Raw genomic sequence first — 21,414 nt, forward strand, 5'->3', positions numbered from 1 at the left:
TTTACACACACCATTTTTCCCCCCCCCCTTTCAGATTAGGGTAAGGAAGGAAGGGTAAAAACCAGTCAGAGTCTCAAATAGCTTTACTTAAAAATAAACTCACTTGGATTAATAGTAATATCATTAATCATTATTATATTGATAAATGAAACAAATAGGACAATCTGAAACAGAAAAGACACTAAAAATCAGTTTACTATTATAATTATTCTGTATCCTATTCTTCTTTCTTTTCCAGAGGTGACAGTTTCTACAGATAATCTTCTCCTTATTGAAGGTGAGCTCAACTAAGACATGTAATAAGAACCGACTGGTAAACAGTTCTACAAAGGCTAAAAAACACTTTTGTTTCTTCTAAGTCATGTATGGATGTGAGAGTTGGACCACAAAGAAAGCTGGGTGCTGAAGAGTTGATGCTTTTGAATTGTGGTGCTGGAGAAGGCTGTTGAGAGTCCCCCGCACTGCAAGGAGATCCAACCAGTCAATCGTAAAGGAAATCAACCCTGAATATTCATTGGAAGGACTGATGGTGAAGCTGAAGCTCCAATACTTTGTCCACCTGATGCAAAGAGCTGACTCACTGGAAAAGATCCTGATGCTGGGAAAGACTGAAGGCAGGAGGAGAAAGGGACGACAGGAGATAAGATGGTTAGATGGCATTACCGACTTCATGGACATGAGTCTGAGTAAGCTCCAGGAGTTGGTGATGGACAGGGAAACCTAGTGTCCATGGGGTTACAAAGAGTTGGACACAATTGAACTGATCATATATTATGTCCTTTCCTGTGTACAGTATTCTTCTATGAGCTACAGAAAAAACATACAAAGTAGAGGGAGTGGTGCCGAATACCAAGTTCACATTTAATGCGTTATGTCCGAAATGGTGTCCATTAGAAAGATACTGGCAACAGTTCAAAAAAAGCTGCCACAAACTGTGTGTGGTGTGTGTGCTCAGATGCAAAGTCGTGTCTCTTTGCGACCTCCTGGACTGTAGCCCACTAGGCTCCCCTCTCCATGGGATTATCTAGGCAAGAGTACTGCAGTGGGTTGCCATTTCCTCCTCCAGGGGGTCTTCCTGACCCAGGAATCAAACCTGCATCGCAGGTAGAGTCTTTACCACTGTACCACCTGGGAAGCCCTCCACAAACTGTAGAACAATGAAAATACCATGACAGAAATCTGCTTTAGGGCTACCAAACTACTTCTTACCTTCAAACTACGGTATAGGTTATTTCAGGCAAGATTCACTTTAAGAAACTGGGGTAAGAAAGGAGGGATAAAAAAAAAAATTGAACAGTGTCTCCATAGCTTTACTTCAAAATAAACTCACTTGGATTTAACAGTAACATCATTAATCATTATTATACTGATAAATGCACCATCCCCAACATTACCTGATGTACGTAAACATAAGAAAATGTGTTCCAAAATGTTGACGCAAACGTAAGAAAATGTGTTCCAAAATGTTGATGCAAACTAAGTATTTTCCAGATCAGATTTTTTTATTTAGTACCTCCTATGTGCGTGGCCCCCTCAGACAACCGTATACTGCTTTTCAAATTGGGAAAGGAGTACGTCAAGGCTGTATATTGTCACCCTGCTTATTTAACTTATCTGCAGAGTGAAATTATTATTCATCATGTGAAATTCTGGGATGGAAGAATCGCAAGCTAGAATAAAAATTGTCAGGAGAAATATCAATAACAACAGATACACATATGACACCACCCTTATGACAGAAAGCAAAAAGGAACTGAAGAGTCTCTTGACGAAGGTGAAAGAGGAGAGTGAAAAAGCTGGCCTAAAAACCAACATTCAAAAAAGGAAAAGAACAGCATCCAGTGCCATCACTTCATGGCAAATTGACGCAGAAACAATGGAAACATTAACACTTTATTTTGGGGGGCTCCAAAATCACTGCAGATGGTAACTGCAGCAATGAAATTAAAAGATACTTGCTCCTTGGAAGAAAGGCTATGACAAACCTAGACAACGTACTAAAAAGCAGGGATATTACTTTGCCAACAAAGGTCTGTATGGTCAAAGCTACGCTTTTTCCAGTAGTAACGTACAGATGTGAGAGCTGGACAATAAAATGGATGAGGGCCAAAGAATTGATACGTTCAAACTGTGGTGCTGCTGAAGATTTTTGAGAGTCCCTTGGACATCATGGAGATCAAACCAGTCAAACCTAAAGGAAACAAGCCTGAATATTCATGGGAAAGGTTGATGTTGAAGCTGGGGCGCCAGTACTCTGGCCAGCCGGTACGAACAGCCAACTCATTGGAAAAGACCTTGATGCTGGCAAAGATTGAAGGCAGGAGGAGAAGGGGACAACAGAGGATGAGATGGTTAGACGGCATCACTGACTCAAAGGATGTGAGTTTGAGCAAACTCTGGGAAACAGTGAAGAACAGTGAGGCCTAGCGTGCTGCAGGTGCTGCAGTCCACGGGGTGGCCAAGAGCCGGACGTAACTCGAGTGACTGAGCAACCGCAAACGTCAGGTGTTCCCCCGGACTTTGCGGCAAACAGAGATGATCAGACCCTGACCTCAAAAGACTCACAATTCAGTCTGGGTAACAAATATGTAAGGAATTCCAATACAAGGGGATAAATGCTATGACTGAGCACTGTATGTATGGGCTTCTATTCAAACTCAAGAAGGGACTTTTACCCGGGTAGAGGGGAAGACTGAACAGGAGGAAGTGGAATAGAAGGCATCAAGCTCTAAACGAAAACCAGCAGCGAACCTAACAGCACATACGGTCTAGTTACCATCTGGAGTTTCATGGGACTCATGGGACCGAAATAGGAGGATGTCCAATATCTAACTCTGCCAACTACAAGCTTGTGGTAAATCTACTTTGTGGAGAAAGAATCAAGCACAAGCATCAAACTGATGTCACATAGTGCTGTTGGACTAATTCTCCTGGTCCAATATGACAAGAGAATTCCCCTTTCCCTAGGGGTGAAGATTGAGGGGAACAGGCCAGGTAGGAGGAAAAGTATGAGTACAGGCTGGGAGTCATAAAAGAACCTGGCATGTTTTAAGGCTAATTTTTTTAAATGGATCCTCTAAGAGTACATCAACACACACTATGTTTTATTTCTATATTCATTAAAATATATAATTAATGCAAGTATCATGTTTCTAAGAGTATTAATAGACTTTCAAAGTATCATTCAAAATGTTTTTATTTCAAACCTACAAGTGTATAATATTTCCGAGTGGATATATATGATAATCACTGTATTTGATACACAGAGAACAAAAAGGCAATTTTAAGAAAGTAAAAGATATACAAATCAGACATATGTTATTTCAAGAAATTTATATACTAACTATTAAGCTTATTTAAAAATATCAGTACCCATGTACAACTGTGGACACTCAGGCAGGGGATCACTAATCCTTGTGAGGTTTACAAAGATGCTAAGTAGACAGATGGACACAGCTCCTTCACAAATGACAGTGCTTCTTCAACCTTCCTCTCCTTAGTCCTCACCGCCTTTTATAAACTTACCAACAGCTGCTGACATTAGAAAGTCCTGAATGAGAAAGTAAGGTAAACAAGATAAATATCTTCAAAGGGGAAAAAAGTGAATCAAGTGTCAACTTTTTGCCCCCTAACTGAAACTAGAATCTAACAAAGGAAATGGTGGTGATGAAGATACAGCAAGCTTATGAGGAAGGATATACTAAAGATAATACAGTGAAAGACTTCCTCATGTCAGAAAGACAGTTTGGTCAAGTACACAAAATGCTTCTTGAGAAGCGGAAAGCTAGTTCCCTTCCTGACTTTGCTAATGATCCGAGCCAAGGTCCTTAGCCCTAAACTGACGAGATATAACATCACAAGACCCCGATGGTCTCTTCCAGCTTTGAAACACATCTTCAACCTTAACCTTTAAATTTATAACTTTTAACATTTTTATAGGAACAGAGAGAGGAGAGGACAGAAAATATTCTCAGTTCTACAGATAACTGCTCTGTTTTACAAAGTGTATCTTGCCAAGTATTCTTGATATTTCTCTCCCATGTTAAAATTACTGTGAACTGGGTGAATCCAAGGTAACTCAGCATGGATTCTGATAGTTGATCCTCCTTAACAAATACTTGGAACTTCTTTATCACAGACATGTTTTATACTCCAACCATAAAAACCCCAAAGTAATGAAAAGCAAACAGGACTTGCTTGTTATTCTCTACAGATGTCAGTATGTCTGCACACATCTCATGAACCAATTGTTTTTTATGGTACAAGTTTTATATATCACACACACATTTTTTGCCTGGTATAACTGAATAATGATTGCTCAACAGACAACAGATATCTTCTCAAAACCAAATATGATATACAAACTAGTGAAATATAGGATGATCTGTTGCTACTGTTGTTTAAATGTTTCATTTAAAAACATTTCAAATGAAGCAGAAGGAAATCTTACAAAATGAAAAGCACTAACATTTTAAAAGTATTATAGTATTTTAGTAAACATAAAACACTCCAACATAAAACTAACCACTCCCCCCCACACACAAATGTTGATAATAAACTAAGGATTCCTAATTCCTAATGTTACTAATAACAGACAAGTTTTTCATTTAGCTTTAAAAACAATCTTTTTAGGGGGGTATTATCAACAATTATACGAGATTTCTAGCCTAAAAAAAGGCCAATTTCTAGAGCAATTTCTCTTTCCTGGGGGGAAAAATGCACAAATACGATTTTAGGACAAAACATAATGACATTTAGCTGAAATAATTAGCACCATTCTTAAAAGAGGTGCTGGTTGAGAGAATCATTAACCTAATATTAAACATGCAACAAGTACATAAATACAAATTCTGTACATTCCATGGCACTAAAAGAAATACCACTTGAAAGAATAGTATCACTTGGTTTCTGGGCAATGGATACCACTACAGATCAAATTACATCACAAAAAAATTCTTGAGGCACTACTTAAATGCTTTGGAGAGATCTAATCTCTTCATACTTAACCCACAACTCTTCAAGGCCTTACTTTTCTGAATTATAACATTATAATTTATTGGACACAGAGCAGAGGAAACCCATCAGCCTTGAAACTGTAACAGGGAAGGGACTCTGTGATTGGTTCACTCCTGTATTCCCAACATCTACTTAGGGCCAAGCATACATTCAATGCTCAATAAAAACTTACTGAATGAAGGTAGATTTAAGTGTTTTATTGAATGGACTATTACCTGTCTTGCTGCTCTGACATTTTGGGTATAATGCCTGTTTTTATCATTGGAATTTGATTTCTATCTTTATTTAATGTAAATCAGAGAACTCTTCTAAGAACTCTCTACCTTTTTCCTGTATTTTAATAAAAATTCCAGAAACAGCAGTCTTGCCCTCTTAGAAATAAGTAAGTAGATGTGAAAGAGTACATTAAGGTGAACAAATGACCGAAAAGAGTCAAGTGAGTGGACTGTTTCTCAAAAACAGCTGCTGCTGCTAAGTCACGTCAGTCGTGTCTTCTTGAAAACAGCAGATGAGGCTAAGTCTGGAGCCACCGAGAGCCCAACAGTCAGGAGTAGCAGTGCCCAGCTCAGCTCAGTTAGTCATGTCTGACTCTTTGCAAGCCCATGGACCGCAGCATACCAGGCCTCCCTGTAGCAGTGCTACAAGTCCCAGAAATCACAGGTGACCAGGGAAAGCCGTGATGGCCAGGTATGCATCTCTATTCCATCCCTTTGGCAATGCAAAGCTAAACAAAAAAATCTATGCTTTAAAAACTGCCGTTTCCAAGACAGAGTCATAGATCTCAGAGAGTCTCTAAATTCTGGTGGGTTAATCTAAAGGTGAGTCCAAACATACCTGAGTCATAGATAACAAAGTTCTAAAATCAGTCAACAAGGCAAAACGCTTGGAGATATTAGGTGAGGAATGGGGGAACATGGAGAAAAGGAGAAAGGCAGGAAAAGCAACTAAACAGAAGCTCCATTAAAGCTCAAAATGTGACTCAAATTTGAAAAGTCCTGTTGAACCACATCTTCTGAGCCAGTTTTCTTATAGCTAGAATTAGGAACTATCTAGTAAGTATATAATCAAATATGAAATTTAGATTAAAAAAAAAAGTTCCCAATTTTATGTTAGGAAGTAATATACTTTTTCCAGTTTTTCAGTTACATAAAACACAAAACCTTCCTATATTTAACTCTCCTCAGTTGCAAAGTTTTAAAACAATTTTAGAATCTAGGCAAAATTTTCCTAAGAATCATGAAATACTTTAATCATTCTTTAAAGCTATTTTCATTTTTAATGGACACCAGAGTTTGGTTTGTCTTCATTTAATAGAGTTTATATACTTTTTAAAAACTTAATCTTTTTTTAATTCAGTAATACAGAAGAGAATTACCTGTGTACCCTATCACCCCAAAATAACAGCCATTAGTGTTTAGCATCAGTTTATTTAGAAAACCAAGTGCGTATATTTACACATGCTATTTTCTCAAAGGCCTCATAGCTTTTAACTTCTCAAAGAGATTAAAGAATGAAAATTAACCATAGAGTTAGTGTAAGATGCCCATTTCATGGATGAGAAAACTGAGGCTCAGAGAAGCAAACTGACTTGCCCAATAAACTTAACAGCAATCAACAGAACCCTGAAGAGAAATGTACTATCTCCCAAATTCCTGGTTTAATATTCTTTCAAACACCATTTGATTTTTTATTTCCCTAAGGTATTCCTTCTCCATTCATTTATTTACCCAGTCAAACACTGTGAGCCAGGGGTCTGAGGGACACAGAGATAAAAAAGAAATATTACTGCTCCTCAAGTCCAGTGGAAATACAGATACATACACGTAAATACACCTGTTTGTTAGCTAAAATATGATCATCTCTTTACTTGGTGTACCTACAAAATGCCGTTGGGAGAATGTGGCCACGTGAGACAAGCGTGCCTTGAAGAGAAACGGCATTTAAGGTAATCTCGAAGAATAAATCCATGTTAGCCAGAGAGATGCTTACTGAGGTTTGGGGAGGAGAGTGAGGGGACAGACAGCCCCTGAACACGGCATTGGAAGGCAGGAGGCATGGTGGGGTAGAGAAGGATGGAGATCTTGGAAGAAAGGAGTTCAGATTTTATCTATAGGAATTAAAGAGCTACCAGACATTTTTAAGAAAGGTTATCTCATAACTAAAATTTATATTTTACAAAGATCATTCTGGTACCCATGAGTGGCACAGAGAAACAGTAAGAAAGGGACATGAACAAAACCAGAGCAGTAACAGAGAGGGCAGGAGAGATATTTATGGTTAGAATTAACAGGCTACTTGATAAGAAGACAAAGTAAGGAGTCTTAAATAGATTAAAGATGGTGTTGCCACTGGCAGTATGGAATACCTTCATATTTTTTAGGATCTGTATTTTAAATTGCTATAATTTAAATTGCTACTAAAATGCTACACGGTAGGCTTCTAATGGTAAGTTGCAGAAAGCAATTCAATTTTCAACCAAAACTGCCAATATGAGTGAGGAATGGAAAGAAGGGGGAAAAAAAGCCTAAAAATTTTGATCTGTTTATGAAAACTAGATTCTAAAAGAAGACAAAGTAGAAATTGAAAAGCACTGGCAACAGCAACTAACAAATCTTTCTGGAAAAGATTTTAACTTCAGAAACCATTTTGGAAGCCTACTGATAAAGAATGTATTATATTTATTTTTTAATAAAATATTTCTAACATAAACATTTTAAGTGAAAGTATATCAAATGCTGTCAACTTAATTTCACAATGCACATAACTGAAACAACTTAAGATACTACAAGAAAGCAAACTATACTGGAACTTAAGAAGTGAGAAGACTTTGGTAGGCACTGAAGATATTACTTATTTCCAAGAAGAAAAATAAAATTTTCAACTTAGCCCCAGAAAAAGATTCACCTTCATGGCTAAAGATTCCTACTTCATGGCTAAAATATTTCAATTTTGGTAGAGGTTATCAAAATGAAATGCCAACTTAATTGTGTTAGCTCTTTTCTTCAGAACAAATAAACATACACCAAATCTAATGTCATCTACTACTAATATGAGCTTAAGAAAAAATTTTTACTACTCAATTGTGACTGAAATATATTTCAATACTGAATAATAAAAATTCCTACTATAATAATGAGAACGAGAAATACAAACTTAAAAAAGAAACTAAAACTCCCTGGAAGGAAGGTGAGAAAAAACATCTCCTCTTGAAAGTGAAGTACAACTTTCTTAGCAATGCCTCCACAATGCAAAAGTCTCAGGCTGATATGTCCCTTGAATCTCAATTTTCCAGGTATCTGAATGCTTGCTTCTTTATACACCCAACTTTCTTCTTATTTTCTTATTTTTGAAATCAAAACCGTGGTAAAATGTATTACACACTCCAGAACTTTCTTAAACTGAACAGACTGTAACCTTTTCTAGAGTGCGGCATCAGTAGAAACAGCCTCCCGGGGGCATGCAGCACACCGAGCTGCGTACATCACTCCACACACACTGCTTTGCTTTCAAAGCTTCCTGTCCCCTCCTTCAGCCCTGAGCTACTTGTCACTTCTCACTACTGTGTCTGCCTACAGCCGCTCATCACCTCATGTCTGGACTACTGCAAAACACTTCTAATTTGACAGGAAACCTAATATTAAAGCTTATTTGAACTATGTTTTTTTTAAAAAAGACGAAACAGCTAGGACTTCCCTGGTGGCTCAGTGGTAGAGAATCCACCTGCCAATGCAGGAGACACAGGTTTGACCTCTGATCCGGGAAGATCCCACATGCTGCGGAGCAACTAAGCCCATGGGCCACAACTTACTGAGTCTGTGCTCTAGAGCCCGTGAACCACAACTACTGACCTCACGCGCCTCAGCTACTGAAGCCCTCATTCTCCAGAGCCCGAGCTACAAAGCAGGAGAAGCCACCGCAATGAGAAGCGAGCGCACTGCAACTTTAGAGCAGCCCAACTCGCCGCAACTAGAGAAGAGCATGAGCTTTTCTGGGTCAAAAAAGACCCAAACAGTCAAAAATAAAAGCGATTAACAAATAAAATAAAACAAACTAAAACATAAACAAGTGAAGTGCATGATCTTGAGTGCATGCAGAATATGAGGGTGTTTTGAAATGGTTTAATCTTACATATTTTACTTCTGATTTCTCTTTGGTATTTCAAATAAGAAAAACTTCTGGGGAAAACTGAACTCCACAGACAGGAAAATTATTACTGAACCAAATCTTCCTAAATATGTTAATTCTTATAAGCAACAATTTTTCATCTTTGCACTCAAATTCAAATAAAATCCATGTTTATATGCTTTTTGAGCAGTAAGCATGAAGCTGTGGAATACCTTGATGTCTGCTATTTAGGTTATATTACGGTTGAAATTCTTTCCTCAAATTATCAAAACAACATTTACTTTTCTAATATTGTTACTGGTTTCAAATTTTAAGCTAACAGGATTATTATGTTGCATAAAGCTGTCCCTACCTACTATGATTTCACTAGAATACACCTCACTGATACACAAAAGGTACTTCTTTCATGCCAAATTACATTCATTCTAATAGCAAATGGTCAGGTAATTACAAGTCAGATGAACTCATATGCCTAGTTCACAAAGGAGACACATATATACTAGATAATAAAGAAATTCTTATTTCAAAATTAATCTTTCAGAGTCTCTATTTATCACGTACTTTCAACTGAATTTTGGAATTCTTTTTTCCCTTTTTTTGGTCTTGCCCCGTGGTATGCAGAATCTCAGTTCCCAGCCCAGGGACGGAACTGCTGCCCCTTGTACTGGGGGTACAGAGTCTTAACCACTGGATTGCCAAGGAAGTCCTGCGAATTATTTTAGTTTTTTAACTCTAAAACTTATAAATAGACTTCACATTTTCTAATTTAACAAGTCACAGTAGATCAGAAACTGTAAATCATACACTCAAATCACAAATAACTAAAATTTATTTATAAGGTATTTACTCCACATTCAAAGGAGGTAGGATTGTGTATTTTAGAGGAAAAAAAGGACACGAGTTTTAATATAAACCTTAGAATATTACGTAATATATAATGTATAATTTTAATTCATGTATAACTACCCACTTAATACCAAAAGAAAAAAAAAGAGGCAAAAGTAAGTTAAGGAGTTATAAATTAATGTGATTTTTATGTGATTTACATATAGTCTAGCAGGACCAACTTTGGGGCTCTTTAACAAAAAAGCAATGAAATCATGCAAATACTTCTGACAAAGAATTTCCAAAAGACTATCCACAATTAAACGGAACAAAACAAGGAGTTCACAATATTAGTGAGATCATAGCATTAAATGTCACTTCTAGGAATAAGAATTAACATGAAACGCAACAGTAAGGTATTTCTGTTAAAAGTCTCCTTGCAAGAAAAATTCCATTTTAGTATTTTCTAAAGACAAAACAAGGAAACTTAGTAACAAGTAAGGTATACTGCACAAGTGTTAAATTTTAAAACGTGCCTAAAAGGGTTCCTGCTTCTAAGTTCTAACTCTCTGGATAGGATCACAGTTCTTAAAAGGACCTTACTCTGTCCCACCTCTAGGAGGGCAGAACCAGGGGGCACGCCCTGAATAGTGGTCAAGGGGGCTGACATTAACCATAAAAGAAACACTGAAGAATTCTAACAGTGGGGGTATTAAACATCTGGATAAGTTATTTGGAGCAGCTGTGAGATCTCACTCTTTAATAATAGAACAGACTCCTACCTGCTGTGGAAAGGCTGTGAAGTAAAGCTATTCAAAATCAAAACTGGTGAACTTTTCAAAATCCCATCCAGACCAAGACACCGAGAATTAAAACACATCTACACCCAGCACAACTTTCTGCAAAGCAGTACCTTTACGTCACTGGAAGATTATCTTAAAAAGTGGCTTTCTGTGCAGTGTTATGTATTCTACTAGGTATCTGAGTCTTTTCTACCTGCATTCTCCTTGGTGCTACTGAACCAGAAGTTAACTGCTTTTACTTTCCAAATTTTAATTTTTAAACCAAATCCTAATTATAGCACAAGCCCAAATCACTAAACTGATTTACCTAACTGCATGACCTTGGGAAGTCACTTCTTGTAAAACTAGAGGCTTGCACTAAGATCCACCAGAATGTAACCTCCACATTCTGTTCCCGGCCCCGGAACCTGGAAGGATTAAATGCTTACCAAATGAGAGGACTGTTCCTGTTACCAAATGACAAATACAAAATAAATGCAATCATTTTTTTTTCTTTTTTAACAATTGGATTTTGATCTGTATATTCCCAAACATTTTTCAGAGGACACTGAAACTGAAATTTCCTATTGGGCCAATACAAATTTATATAATTTCAGACCAGGACCTCACTTTAAAGAAATAAAACAAGTAGATTATACAAGAGCTGACAATCTTCACCTTGTTTATGACACTTTCTTTTCTCCAACCTTCTACTGTGTCCTGTCCTTTTTTCATTTGAAAGGCAGGCAGCTGGTAGGGAGAGAGTGCACTAGACTTGCAGTGAGTGGGCCTGGATCCTAGTCCCATTTCTTTCATGAACTGACTCTGTGGGGACATGTCACTTCCCCTTTGGGGCTTGCCCGCTTGTGTATGTAAAGCCAAGGAGACAAACTAAGCATTAATTTCTGAAGTCTTCTTTAAAAAGGTAGGATTCTCCCTTCATTCTGTTATCCTATTCCCAATGCCTTGATTCAGCCCTTGCAAGCCACATCTTTCCTAGCTTGTACAGGAACCTCAAATTTGTCTCTTTCGTTATTTTTCTTTTTTATCTTAAAATGAATTCAATCTTAAACCATGAGTTGAGTAGAATGAAAAACACACTGTCTTTGAAGTCAGAGAGACCAGTTTCAAATTCAGATTTTGCCACTAGCTAAGCAGAGCTCTAAAATAGTGATGTTATTAACTACCTCACTGGGGATTAAGTACAATGTATAAAGCACCTAACAGCACCTGACACCATACAGATGTTCAAAAATGATCAGTGCTCCTCCTTATTTCCCAAGATCAAATGCCTCAGGTTCCCACTGTCGACAAGGATGACCAACTGGCTGCACAAGCGGCATGCAAGTAGATTTGTAAAACTACAGAGGCAACAACCTGTATCCTTGTTAGTCTTCTGGGTAAAGCATCCTCAGTCACCAGTAGCACCCCCCACCTCCCACTGTGTGACCCTGCAAAATTAAATGGTAGAACCAAATCCACAAGTCAAGAGGAAATGAAAACTTGACACAGGTCTTCAGAAAGTCATAGATTCTCTAGATTTTACGTGAAAGCAAACTCCTCAGCCTGTCATTCATGTGAAAGGAAGCCAGCTCCAATTCTCAGTGTTTAAATATTCAGGCAGGGCAGCTAATGTTAGTATTTAAACATACATTAGTACAGTTAATGTTAAAGTACCACCAAGCATTATAATTTAGTTTGATTTTGCAATTCCAGGAAATTAAAAAGTGTGATAAAAGAAAAAATAAGAGTAAATTTTTTCACAAAATGAGGATACACTGAACTTTGAAGAACTATAAAAGCAGCTTCAGAAAAAGCAGTGGCTTTCTTCTTGATTTCAAAACTGGGTCAAAACTAAAAGGAACAAGGAGAAGAGTGATGGGGGCTTGCAAACAGAAGCTCATTTCTTAAAGTGATTTAAGTACAATTATTTAATTATATGGGACCTTTCCCCCAAAGCAGGAATAATTACAACCTTTACTTCCATACACTAGTCAGGGATACAGCTGAGTTACTGGGTAACAGAGGGCAATCAATCAAGTGTGTGCAAGTCTGGAAACCAAAGAGATCTTGTGAAGAAATCTAGTTTTTTGAAGTGCTACTTTCTTTCCCAAGCTACTTCAGCCCATGCTGCCTAAGCATGTGACTAAAAAGACAGAATATTATTTACGAAAAAATCCTTTCAGGAGGCTTAGCTTCATTAAGAATTATCAAAATTCACATCTCTACTTAAAAACCCAAACCACTAGAGTAAGCCAACCTGCTCTACTGAACCTTTGAAATGTACTATGCAGCAAATCGGACCAAAATCCCTATCATGAGCTGTCATTTTTCTGCAAAGGAATTATTCACCAACACTGTTGCTTCTGGTTGATCCTTTTTTTTTTATAAAAAAAAGAGAGGTAAAGTCTGTTTTCTCCCTCATGTTCTTTGCTCACATCTCAAACTAAACAGAAGGAATCGTCTCCACCCAGACTTGAGATCTCTGATCAAAGCCATTCACCTAAGATGGCCCTTTCTCCTTAACAGACTCCTCCAGTCCCTTTATTTCCCACCCTGTCCCTGTCCCTCCGCAGAGCACCCTCATTGCTACAACCCCTTTTTCCAGTCTAGCTTTCCCTCATTTCTGACTTAATCGATGACCAGTACCCAGACTTGGTCCCAGCTTCATCTTCCAACTCCAGTCCCAACACCGCCGAGCCCCTCCTCAGCTCTGACTCCTGTCCTGGCCTCTAATCTCTAACCTTTCTCAGTCTAATCCCCATGGCTTTAATACCTGATTTTATCGATGACGCCCCAACCCACATCTCATATTAATTATTGTCATTCCTGGCCTTTCCCCAGTCCCTCTTCATTTTAGACCCCAAACAATCTCTTTTTTCTGGTCCTTGGCTAAAACCCAAATCCCATCGTAACCTCAAGTCCTCCTCTGACCCAGCAAAGGCCTTTACTCTCGCTGGCCCATCCCACTTTTTCTCTGACTCTGAACCTGGTGCCTTCCCCCACTCCTTCACTGAAACCCTGGGCCACGAAATCTCTTGCCTAGTCTACTAGTACCCCATTTCTGACCGCCTGATAACACGCGCCATCCCCCATCACACTCTCTCCAGGCCAATGTGTCATCTTCCCCCATCTCGGGGATGCCAGCTTTGGACCCTCCTCCTCATCCCCTTCCCAGGCCTGCCCCGTTGGTGACCTCAGCTCAAAGCCCGAGGGACCCCTCCCCACCCTGCCGCGCAGCCCTGCCCCGCATCCCCAATTCAATTTCATCAGCCCTTACTCTATGTACTCCATTCCCCACCTGACCGCAGCCCGGTGGCCTCCGTCCTGACGAACCCGTTGCTCCATTTGCCCTTTCTCCGTGCCTCCCCTGCTCCACACGCCCTCCGCACTTCCAGCCCAGTGGGGTGTGTCCCCTCCCCACGGAACTCCAGCCCGCTGGCCTCTCCCACGGGGGTCACGGGTCGCCCCTCCTCACCTCGGCGTCCACCACCTCGTGGTACGCGGGCGGGGGGTCGAACCCGCCGCCGCCTCCGGTGCTCCCGCCGCGGGAGGGGCCGTCGCCGCCGCCGCCGCCGTCGCCCCGCGAGCCCCCGCCGGGCCCGGGGCTGGGGCCGCCACCGCTGTCCATCGGCTCGTAGCCGCCGTAGTCGAGGCCCGGCCGCTCGTTGGTGAGCAGCGCCACAGCTTCGTTGATGTCGTTCTTGGCCAGGCGCAGGGCCTTGCGGATGGTGGCGGGGTCCGAGAAGCCCATGCACAGAAGCGTGGTCATGTGCTGCTCCTCCTCCGATTCCATGGCTCCGGCCTCCGGGCCCCGCCGGCCGGCGAGCAGCGAAGCTGCGGGTCCGGGGCCTGGCGGGCCCAGCGGCGCTGCCTCTGCGCCGTCCCCGCGCCCGGGCGGGCCCTTGCGCTCCTGGGCTGCGCGCTCCGCGGCCGCCGGGCCAGGTTGGGCGCGGGCGTGGGCACCGCGAGCCGAGCTACGGCAGTGGGGCGCTCAGGAGCGGCGGCGGCCCGGCCCAGCCCTGCGCGCCGCCATGTTGGCCTCCTCCTCCGCCTCCGCCTCCTCCGGCCCGCGGGGCCGCGCCTCCGCTCCCGGAAGCCGCACGAGCCGCCGCGGGGCCCGCAGGTCACGGGTGAGGGTTGGGGGCTGATTTTTCTTTCGTTCTTTTTTTTTTTTTTTAAAAAAAACAGAGGCAACAAGGGAGGGGCCGGCCGCGCAGCGTCTAGGTCGAAAGGGCCGCCATGAGGGCCAGGCGGAGGCGATGGAGGGTTCGCCGCCGCCGCCGCCGCCGCCGCCCGCCCATTCCTCCAGCAACAGGTTCCCCCGGGATCGGGAGGGGCGGGAGTGAAGCACAGCTCGCGGCGCGGAACATCCCCGAGCCGGCGATCTTGCCCTGCGCTGACGGCTGTTCCCTCCGAACCTCCCCGGAGTCCCCGCTGGAGTCCCGCTCCCGGACTCGCTCGCCCCGGCGCGGCCCGGAACGCACTCCTTCCTAAACGCAGTGCGCTTGGCCGCTGCAGTAACGCACCCCCAACCCGGTCTGACAGGGACCGCAGTCCTGAAGGAAGTCCTTCAGCCACGCTGCCTGAAATACCCTTCAGCGCCCACTTTAATTCATGCCCCAAACCGGGCAAATCGACCCACTCGGGCTGAAATGCACCATACTCTTGACCTAAATCCTCCCAACTTTCGCTGAAATCACCCTTAACTGGTTTAAGTGAATTCCCAGACCTTGTTGAATTTGCCTTCGGTCCTTGACTGACCACCACCTACGTACCCCCGGCTAACCTGAGTGGACTCTACCAAACACATGCCAGAGTCCCCTGAGAGTCTGAAACATATTTTTACAATCCGAACTCTAAATCCCAGTGCTCTCTGTGTAGACCTCCCAAAACTCCAGACTGCATCTCCTTCCTTCAGCCTCTGACTCATCCCAGCACCTTGGACCTCTGTTACCTTCCTGATACCCACCCACCCACGTTTTACTGCACTCTAACTCAGGATTCCGGCTATGTTTCTGCCTTTTGAAGGGGGACTGTGCCCCCTCTTTTCTATATCCGTTGCAGGAGGCGACCGCACCCCTGTTGATTTCCACCTTTGAGCATTCCCCTTCCCCTTCAGAGACTGCCTCCTTTGCTCTCTCTTTCCACTTTTAGCATTATTACCCAGGGGGCATATCTTTGGGCCACTGACTTTACCATCTAAGCCCTGGTTCTTCCTATTTCCCCGCTTCAATTTCTTTTAATTCATGCTTCTCCTAAGTTATTTCCCTACCCTCTCCCAAGATCTTGATGCTTTCCTCATATCTCACTACATGCTAAATTAGTCCATCTCCTAATACCCTGACCCTGGTTTCTTCCTGAACCATGAAGTCCATCATCTATCTAACCTTTGTCTTTCTATCAAATCCTTCTGTTGCCAACCCAGGCACTCACTAAAATCCCCATTTACCCCAAATCTTAAATTAAGGGTGGTACCCAGAAATTTTCTCTGCAGTCTATTAGTATCCTTTTCCCTGGACCATGAGCCTTACTTGCTGTCTACATTTTTAAACACCGGCAAATTGATTTACAGGGTGAATTTGTCATTGTTAGTTAACATGTAAATGAAGTAACTGTGTTCTTGTACTGGTTAAAGACTAGATTATAGACCAAAGACTAGGACTGATATGCAAAGGAAGTAAAGTTTTCTAAATGTGTTAATGAAAATAACAAAACTCTCTTCCATTTCTGAGCAACAACAAAAAAGAACTTGCTAAGGAAGAAAGCTTATAATTGGATCAGATCACAATGTGTATATGAAATAAAATGTTATTAAGTGTTATCAACTTCTAGGTATTCAATGACATTTTAGATATTTATCTGTGGTATATGAAGAACAAAAGTAATCTGAATCAGCCTAATCAACCTGTCATAGAGTACCTGCCAAAGGTGTTTAATTTTGCAACAAATATATACTTAGTATTTGTCAGGTGCTAGGAGAAGGCAATGGTAGCCCACTCCAGTACTCTTGCCTGGAAAATCCCATGGACAGAGGAGCCTGGTAAGCTGCAGTCCATGGTGTTGCTAAGAGTCAGACACGACTGAGCGACTTCACTTTCACTTTTCACTTTCCTGCATTGGAGAAGGAAACAGCAACCCACTCCAGTGTTCTTGCCTGGAGAATCCCAGGGACGGGGGAGTCCGGTGGGCTGCTGTCTATGGGGCTGCACAGAGTTGGACACGACTGAAGCGACTTAGCAGCAGCAGCAGCAGCAGCAGCAGGTACTGTTCTTGGCTTTAAACAGTAGATAAAATATGAAGATGGCAAGGGGATCATATTCAATTTTGCCCTATGTTTAAAGAGTTAAATCAATGACCAAATTAAGAAATGTTATAAAGGAAGAGAAAGTAGCAGGTAAAGAAAAAAATTGTTTGCCACTGAAATTCAAAATAGAACTCAAGAGGTAATGAGACAGAGCCGACCAATTCAGATGGCACATAAAAAGACTCATCAACAGTGGCAGGTTTATAGAACATGACAGAGGAAGCTGTGCTGAACTGAGAAGAGGAAGCAGAGAAAAAGTCTGTGATAAAAACTGGAAAGGAGCCATAGCAGGCTACGAGAAACAAGGAAGGCCATTTTTGAACCCAATTTTGGAGTGAGTGAAAAGCCAGAGTGTCATTTGAGGATGCTGGTAGTATAATCACACTTTTTTTGCATGTAAGAAAGCAAGTAAAAACGTTAAACTCTGTTGAATTAGGATAGGATGAGAGGGACCTGTGGTATGAATATTCATACCTTCACTTACATTTTTATTTTTATTGCAGTAATATCTTGAAAATGTTAAAGGACCCTCCAAGATAAATATTTAATTCACATTTATCCTTATTTAGAAACTTTTAGAAGAAAAAGAAATAGCTTGGTCTGGAAGAGAAGTATAATGGACTGTCTTGAAGATAATATATGAGAGGTTTCTTGTAATAATTAATAAGTAATTTTTTAAAAAGTTATTGAATGTCAGTTTTGAGCCAGGCCAAGGACTTAGGGAGACAAATGTGAGCAAAATACACATAGTTTCTGCCTGTTTAGAACTTTAAAGCCTTTACAGAGAGAGAAACAGTAATCATAAAATGTGATAGGTGCTTTGATTGGAGAATTTCAGAAAGTAAGGAGCAAATTTCTTGCCCTCTATGGGCATAAATTACCAAATCTAGGAAATCTAGAAAGTTTCCCAAAGGAAATGTTATTTGAACAATAATGCGATAGAAAGTAGGAAAGCCAGGAAAAGGAGTGTAAGATAAGGAGAGAGTTCAAAGGAATAGGAACAGCATATGGAAAGGACCTGGAGTACTTAAGAGGGAAACAATTTGGGGGAACCTATGGCTGATTCATGTTGCGATTTGACAATAAACCACAAAATTCTATAAAGCAATTATCCTTCGATAAAAAAAAAATTTTTTTTTTTAAGTGGAGATTTTCCAGGTGGCTTAGTGATAAAGAATCCTCCTGCCAATGCAGGCAACATAGGAGACGAGGGTTTAATCCCTGGGTCAGGAAGATCCCCTGGAGTAGAAAACGGCAACCCACTCCAGTATCCTTGCCTGGAGAACTCCATGGACAGAGGAACTTGGCGGGCTGCAGTCCATGGGGTTGCAGAGAGTTGCACATGATTGAGCACACACACATGCATGAGAAAAAGTCAGTGGAAAGTGGCTGGAGTGTAGAGTTCTAGAGAGGTAACATTCCTTCTAGAGAAAGGAATCTAGAAGCAAATGTAAACAGACACCAGATCTGAGAGGGCCACCTAAGCTGTGACAAGGAGTTTGAACTTTATTCTGAGGGAGTGAGAAGTCACTGAAACGTTTATGTAGAGGAGAGAGGTGATGGATTCTATTTAAAAACTTAAGATCAACCTAACTGAAGTGTAGAGAATGGTGTAGAAGAGAGGAAGAGTGAAGATGGGGATTTTATTTAGGAGACAAGACCATTTAGCCTTCCTAGGTGACCTTTGAAATGAAAAAGTAGAATTTTCTTATTCCATCTATGATACTGATCTTTTTGTTCTTGGTTATGTCGAGGGGTGGTTTTCTTTATACTTGTTTTCAGTGGAGTTTGTAGGGATTTTTGAATATGTGGTCTGAAATCTTTCATAGCTTGGAAAATTCTTGGCTATTGTTTCTTTATGTTACTTCTGTTTCCTTCTCTCTCTTCTCCTCCTGGGACTTCAGTTAAATAAACATGAGGCTCTTTTCATTGAATCATATCTGTCTCTTCTGCTTGTTTCTGTATTTTTTATTCTTTTAACTCTGTGCCTGAGTCTAGATTTTTTTTTTCTGTCCTTTCCTCTAGTTCACAAATTCTCTCTTCAGCTACACACTTAGACAGTGTATTCAAAAGCAGAGACATCAGTTTGCTGACAAAGGTCCATATAGGCAACACTATTGTTTTTCCAGCAGTCATGTACAGATGTGAGAGTTGGACCATAAGGAAGGCTGAGTGCCAAAGAATCGATGCTTTCGAATTGTGGTGCCAGAGGAAGACTCTTGAGAGTCTCTTGGACAGCAAGGAGATCAAACCAGTCAATTCTAAAGGAAACCAACTCTGAATATTCATTGGAAGGACTGATGCTGAAGCTCCAATACTTTGACCACTTGATGCAAAGAGCCGACTCATTGAAAAAGAATCTGATGCTGGGAAAGATTGAAGGCAAAAGGAGAAAGGGCGGCAGAGGATGAGATGGTTAGATAGCATCAGGGACTCAATGAACATGAATTTGAGCAAACTCTGGGAGATGGTGGAGGACAGAGGAGCCTGGTATGCTACAGTCCATGGGGTGGCAGAGTTGGACATGACTTAGTGACAGCCAACAACGATAACAAAGAAACTGTACCCATTCGTTAGCTGTCCTTATTATATCTCCTTATTCTCCCCAGGACTTCCCTGGTGGCTCAGATGGTAAAGCATCTGCCTACAATACGGGAGACCCAGGTTTGATCGCTAGATCGGGAAGATCCCCTGGAGAAGGAAATGGCAACCCACTCCAGTACTCTTTCCTGGAAAATCCCATGGACAGAGGAGCCTGGTATGCTACAGTGCATGGGGTCGCAAAGAGTTGGACATGACTGAGCAACTTCACTCACTTTATTTTCCCCAGTGCTGAGCAAATACAAATCGACTTTTATTCTCTATAGATTTCACCTATTCTATAAAATTCATGTAAGTGGAGTCTTACAATATGTGGTTTTTTGGTCTGGCTTCTTTTGCTTAGTTTAGTGTTTTCAAGCTTTATCTGTATTTATAGCATACGTTAGTACTTTGTTCCTTTTATGGCTGAGTAATATTTCATTATATGTATATACAACATTTTGTATATCCCTTCATAATGAACATTTGAGTTGTTTCTACTGTTAGGGTATTATGAATAATGTTTCTGTAACCACCTATGTGAAAGTTTTTGTGTGGTCAGATGTTTTCATTTCTCTTGGGTATATACCTAAGAGCAGAATTTCTGGGCCAAATGTTAACTTAGTGTTTAACTTTTTGAGGAATTGCCAAATTGTTTCCAAAGTAGCCTAACCAATTTATAGTCTCACCAGCAGTATATGAGAGTTCAATTTCTCCACATTTTCTCTACTAGTTATTATAATCTGACTGTTTGATTATAGCCATCCTAGTGGGCATGAAGTGTTATGGTTTCAATTTGCTGTTGCCTGATGACTAACTATGCTGAGCATTTATTCATGGGTTTATTTGGCATTTGTATATCTTCTTTGGAGAAAGGTCTATTCCAAGTCCTTTGTTCCTTTTTGAATCAAGTTATCTTTATTATTAAGTTGCAAGAGTTCTTTTATATTCTAGATCTAAATCCCTTACCAGCTTTATGATTTGTAAGTATTTTCTCCCATTCTGTGGATGTCTTTTCACTTTTTGGTAGTATCCTTTGAAGCACAAAAGTTTTAAATTTTGATGAAGTCCAGTTTATATTTTTTCTTTTGTTGCTATGCTTTTGATTTCATATCCAAGAAATCATTGCCAAATCCAATGTTATGAAGTTTTGCATTGATATTTTCTTCTAAGAATTTTATATTTTTGGCTCTTACATTTAGGTCTTTGATGCATTTTGACTTGATTTTTGTATTAATTTATGATGTGAGGTAAAGGTCCAGTTTCATTCTTTTCATTTGGGTATCTAGTAGTCCCAATTCTCTTTGATGAAAAGACTGTTCTTTCCCCAATGAATGGTATTGCATCCCTGTCAAAAATCAAACATAAACACATGTGTTTATTTCTGGAATCTCATTTCTATTCCATTGATCTATATGTTTATCTTTATGCCTGTACTACACTCTCTTGATTACTGTTTCTAACTAGTAAATTTTATAATTAAGTGTGAGTCCTCCAACTGGTTCTTCTTTTTCAAAATTATTTTGGCCATTCCGGGTTCCCTGCAATTATAAATTAATTTTAGAATCAGTTTGTCAATTTCTACAAAAAGTCAGCTGGGATTCTAATAGGGAGTGCACTGAATCTGTAGACAAATTTGGGGAGTATTACCATGTTAACTGGAACTTCTGGAACTTCCCTGGTGGCTCAGACGGTAAAGCGTCTGCATGCAAGGCGGAAGACCTGGGTTCAATCCCTGGGTCAGGAAGATCCCCTGGAGAGGGAAATGGCAGCCCACTC

General features: G+C 40.8%; 1 protein-coding gene across 8 annotated transcripts in view; it reads right to left on the reverse strand.

Moving 5' to 3' along the window:
- Positions 1 to 14,800, reverse strand: part of USP24 (ubiquitin specific peptidase 24) — a 173,156-nt gene extending 158,356 nt beyond the window's left edge. For 4 of the 8 annotated variants that reach the window (XM_060400190.1, XM_042248568.1, XM_015092007.3 and 1 more), the window contains exon 1: positions 14,227 to 14,800. In XM_060400190.1, coding sequence (XP_060256173.1) covers positions 14,227 to 14,544 — 318 coding nt within the window. In that variant the 5' untranslated portion in view covers positions 14,545 to 14,800. Of the gene's footprint in view, positions 1 to 14,028 lie in introns of all 8 variants that reach the window. The other 4 variants (XM_060400191.1, XM_060400196.1, XM_060400193.1 and 1 more) reach the window with 2 other exon arrangements.
- Between the last annotated feature and the right edge of the window lie 6,614 nt (positions 14,801 to 21,414).

Source organism: Ovis aries, chromosome 1 (assembly GCF_016772045.2).
Source record: "Ovis aries strain OAR_USU_Benz2616 breed Rambouillet chromosome 1, ARS-UI_Ramb_v3.0, whole genome shotgun sequence".
Taxonomy (NCBI): domain Eukaryota; kingdom Metazoa; phylum Chordata; class Mammalia; order Artiodactyla; family Bovidae; genus Ovis; species Ovis aries.